The 5,163-nt window shown below is 47.5% G+C and overlaps 1 protein-coding gene across 1 annotated transcript in view; it reads left to right on the top strand.

The window, feature by feature from the left end:
- Positions 1-4,793, top strand: part of TRADD (TNFRSF1A-associated via death domain) — a 14,580-nt gene extending 9,787 nt beyond the window's left edge. The window contains exons 4-5 of the mRNA XM_015406105.1: positions 814-1,015; positions 3,474-4,793. Coding sequence (XP_015261591.1) covers positions 814-1,015; positions 3,474-3,781 — 510 coding nt within the window. The 3' untranslated portion in view covers positions 3,782-4,793. The remainder of the gene's footprint in view (positions 1-813; positions 1,016-3,473) is intronic.
- The last annotated feature ends 370 nt before the right edge of the window (positions 4,794-5,163 follow it).

Genomic DNA, 5,163 nt, shown 5'->3' with positions numbered 1-5,163 from the left:
GAAGTCTAGGTAAACAACACCTATTGGGTCCCCCTTGTCCACATGTTTGTTCACCCCCTCAAAGAATTCTAACAGATTAGTGAGACAAGATCTTCCCTTACAGGATCCATGCTGATTCTTCCTCAATAGCTTTTGTTCATCAATGTGCCTACTAATTCTATCTTTAATAATGGATTCCACCAACTTAGCCGGTATCAACATTAGACTGGCCAGCCTGTAATTTCCCGGATCTCCTCTGGAAACTTTTAAAAAGATATAGGTTACATTAGCTACCTTCCAGTCCTCAGGAATGGAGGTAGATTGTAATTATAGATTGCATATTTTTGTCAGGAGTTCCACAAGTTCACATTTGAGTTCTTTCAGAACTCTTGGATGTATGCCATCCGGGCCTGGTGATTTGTCAGTTTTTAATTTCTCCATCAGGCATAGGACCTTCTCTCTCATCAATCTGACTCAGGTCTTTCAACACCCCTCCCGAAATCGGTGGTTCTGGAGTGGGCAAGCACCTCCCATCTTCCACAGTGAAGACATAGGCAAAAAATGCATTCAGCTTCTCTGCCGTTTCCCTGTCATCCTTTAGTAAACCTTTTACGCCTTGGTCATCCAAGGGCCCTACTGCCTCCCTGGCTGGTTTTCTGAATGTATTTGAAGAAATTTACATTGTTGGGTGTGATGTTTTTTGCAGTTATGTTCCTCATAGTCACTTTTTGCCTGTCTGATCACCGACTTGCGTTTTATTTGCCACTGGCACCTCCTGACAGGATGCAGCTCCTTTTGAAGTAAAGATTGTTTTTATATTTATTTGTATTTCAGCCTAACCGTCTCAGGGATGAAGAAATTACAAAGCTGGAGGAATCCCTCAGGAACTTGAGTTGTCAGGGAGGCAACGGCAGTATCATGAGCCCAACAATTCAGAGTCCATCTCTGGATTCCTCACCTCCTCCTTGCAGTTCTCTGAAGAGTCTAAGCTCTCTGCCGCAAGGAGACACCTTCATCTTCCAGGGGCAGTCATTTGGTGAGTGTGAAGCTAGGGCTGGCATCAGCATACCCTGAGGTGGGCCAGGGCCCAGGGATTCCAGTAGGGCTCATTCCCACTGTCCTCACCTGAGCCCACCTGGCGTCCACTCAAATGTCCTCCTGCCATCTAAAAGAAGAAGAAGAAATTGGATTTATACCCCACCCTTCACTACCCAGAGGAATCTCAGAGTGGCTTACAAACTCCTTTCCTTTCCCCTCCCCACAACAGACACCCTGTGTGGTAGGTGGGGCTGAGAGAGCTCTGACAGGAACTGCTCTTTTTCAAGGACAGCTGTGCCAGAACTATGGCTTGCCCAAGGTCATCCAGCAGGTGCAACTGGAGGAGTGGGGAATCAAACCCGGTTCTCCCAAATTAGAGTCTGCGCACTTCACCACTACACCAAACTGGCACCATCAGGAAGAGTGCACGTGTATGGTATATGTGGCTGGGAGCATGGGACAATGCCAGTTTCATGTAGTGGTTAGAGTGCCGTACTAGGATCTGGGAGGCCCGCACTTCACCACTACACCAAACTGGCACCATCAGGAAGAGTGCACGTGTATGGTATATGTGGCTGGGAGCATGGGACAATGCCAGTTTCATGTAGTGGTTAGAGTGCCGTACTAGGATCTGGGAGGCCCGGTTCAAATCCCTACTTTGCCATGGAAGCTTACTGGTCACACACTCTCAGGCTAACCTACCTCACAGGGTTGTTGTGAGGATAAAATGGAGGAGAGGAGAACGATGTCTTAGGCTGCTCTGGGAGAGAGGCAAGATATAAATGAAGAAAACAAATAAATAAATGAGTGAGGGGGCCGGGGAGTCGGTGGGGAGTGTGGGCAGGGAGTGTGGTGGGAGGCCTATGAAGAGAAGAAGAAGAGATTGGATGAGGAAGAGGGCCCAAGCGCTATATTCCCAGGCCCTCACAGAACCTGGATCCAGCCCTTTCGGAAGCAGAAGAAACTGGTAAAATCCTACCTCAATCACAAAAGATGGCTGGTTCAGGCACATAGATACACCAAGGGAGAGAGGGAAAGACAGAGAGATTGCCTGGAAGATTGCTTAACAAATACATTTCTCTAAGTCACCGCGAGGGGGCACTCTGAAAACACATTTTCCTTATATGTGACTGCCTAGAAGAGTTTGATGGATGTTTTCCATGTTATGAGAAGAAAGCGCAAGCTTTGTGTGTATTGAAATGAGGTTCACATATAAAGAGAAGTGCTAGTGCACTTCCAGCTGTTCGGCACGTGAACACATCTCATGTCAGTGTACCAGAATCTGTAGTCAGCTTGGCAGCTCTTTCCCCATGAGTTACAACGTACAAAGGAAACAAAGTTCCATGAATGTCAGCAAGGAAGAAAACTCACAGTTCCTGAGGGTGGCCTGTTTCAGACTTTGCAAGCCCTGGTTCCTTTGACCACAAGTGTTCCCAAGCTTGGCTAAGATCCCCCACTGGTATTGTAGAGGTGTTCCAATGCAGCTGTGAATTAGAGCCTCAGATTGGATATCCCCTAGAATGGGGGTGTTCAGCCCTTGGGTTGGGACTGTCAGGTGGGTCAAGGAACACCTGCTGGGTTGCGGGCCTGTGTAGAATCATCAGGTGAGGGGGAAAGTTGTTGCTTTTTGGAAGGATCTGCTGCTAGTGCCCTTGCATAGAGAATAAGAGCACAACACCATGCTAAAATGAGCAGCACGATGAGGTCGGTCAGCAGGGGAGAACACAGGCAAGTTCAGAGAGACTGACTTCTTTTCCTGCTACATGATTTCCTGTCACGTGTTTGCAGCTCAGTGGCCTGGATGTAAAGGTCTGGAAAGCCTGAAGACCATTGCCCTAGGAAATGTTGTACATGGAAATGACAATTGGTTAAGTAAGGGGCCTTAGAGGGACAGCCATTGTGTCCCTTTTAGTGTGCAATTTCAGGCAAGTAAGATGTGCGTTGGGACATCTGAAAGAAAGCAAGATCACAAAAACCCAGTGTGAGGAACTGCACATTCCAGATTCCCATCTGCAAAGCTAATCTTGGGCTACTCTGATGCAGTAGCAGCTGCTGCAGGTAACGGTAGATAAACCTTTGCCCTCAGACCCCTTCCCCTGCCCTTGAGAAATTGAGAGCAGGAGGGGGGAAAGGCTGAAAAATGGCCTCTACAGTGACACTCTAGGAATCTCCATATGTCTCTATGTCTTTACCATAGAGAGTAGTAGAAATTCCTAGAATGTCACCTGGAAGCGATGTCACATCCTCTCCAAAATCCACTCTCCCCAGACACTGGCTTTCAAAATCTCCCACCATTTGCTGAGGTAATACTGGCAACCCTTGGTGCAGACAAACCCCAACAAGGGCTGGTGACACAATCATACACGCAAGAGAACAGTAGACATGTCCTTTAAGAAATGTGTGCCTGGTTTGTTACGATGAGTTAGTGTTTCCCCCCCACCCATTATCTTTTCAAGCCAACAGAAAAATCACCCTAGATGACCATCAGAAGTTTGCCAAACTCGTCTCAAAGAAATGGAAGCAAGTGGGCCGGTCTCTGCAGGCCAGCTGCCGAGCCCTTCGGGATCCCACCATCGACAACCTAGCCATGGAGTACGAGCGGGAAGGCCTTTACGAGCAAGCCTACCAGATGCTCCGCAAGTTTATTGACTCCGAGGGCAAGAAAGCCACCATTCAGAGACTGGTCACTGCTCTGGAGGAGAATGGCCTCATAAGCTTAGCCGAGGAGCTGCTAGGAATTCACCCAAACGAGATGGCAGTGTAGGAAATGGACAAAAGGGCTAAAGGGCCGTTACTTTGAACACTCTTGTGAGTTTACAACTTTCTTGACTGCACCTTAGTAATTCATTGCCAGCCCCTTTACCCACAGCTGTGGTATCTGCCACTGGTGGCTCCCTGTCAAAAGAAGCCACTGAAAATGCTGATTTACACCCGAAGACCGCTGAATGTTTCAGTGCTGCACTATGGATATTTTCAAAAAAATCCCGTCTTCCAATAGGCTCCCAAGGAAAGTGGTCCAATCAGATCTTCACTGTTTTGGAGTGCCTCGCAGCATAAGAACCAAAATATTCCCAAGCTTGAATGTGTAAGCACAAACTGGTGGGTGCTGGGATAGAGGCTACGTTGAGTGACTGTATCTGTAACTGGGGCTGGTTCTGCTTAGCAACGGCCAGGTTGCACATGCGCCCCCCCAACTTGTTGACCGTTGCATTAATGCACGTGAAGTTGCCTTATAATGAATGAGACAGGATTCTTTCATCTGGAGATGCCAAGAATTGAACCTGGGACTTCTGCGTGCAAGCAGAGGCTCTTCCACTGAACCACAGCTCCTTCCCTGTCTTGTATGTGTCCATACAAATGAGCCATCAATGGATCACCCATGAATCTTACCTGGAGGTGACTCAAGAAAGCACAACACATTCACAGCCATGTTTGTGAAATGGCTGAGTTGGATGCATCAGTCCACCGGAGGACCGAGTAACCTACATGCCTTAAAACTAATGGACCACCAAACGTGTGAAACGACTCCATTGGAACAGCCACCGGAGGATCAAATAAACCTACGTGCCTTAAAATGACTGACCACTGAATGTGTGAACCAGTTCCACTGGGAAAGTGTTACATTTGTGGTGGTAGACAAGTTCCCAGCAAGGTTTCTTCCTTTAAAAAAAAAAATCCAAGATGGCTCTTTTATATGTGCACCCCTTGCTGGAAATGAAAAGGCCCGTGTGAACTAGCCTTTGGTGCTCTTTGTGTGAACAGTCCAGCAGCATTTTGTGTGTCGTGAAGTTGCCTTATAATGAATGAGACATGATTCTTTCATCTGGAGATGCTAAGAATTGAACCTGGGACTTCTGCGTGCAAGCAGAGGCTCTTCCACTGAACCACAGCTCCTTCCCTGTCTTGTATGTGTCCATACAAATGAGCCATCAATGGATCACCCATGAATCTTACCTGGAGGTGACTCAAGAAAGCACAACACATTCACAGCCATGTTTGTGAAATGGCTGAGTTGGATGCATCAGTCCACCGGAGGACCGAGTAACCTACATGCCTTAAAACTAATGGACCACCAAACGTGTGAAACGACTCCATTGGAACAGCCACCGGAGGATCAAATAAACCTACGTGCCTTAAAATGACTGA

The sequence above is a fragment of the Gekko japonicus genome, unplaced genomic scaffold, assembly GCF_001447785.1.
Source record: "Gekko japonicus isolate JY-2015 unplaced genomic scaffold, Gekko_japonicus_V1.1 scaffold757, whole genome shotgun sequence".
In the NCBI taxonomy this organism is placed as follows: Eukaryota; Metazoa; Chordata; class Lepidosauria; order Squamata; family Gekkonidae; genus Gekko; species Gekko japonicus.
This window is presented reverse-complemented; position numbering and strand designations above follow the sequence as displayed.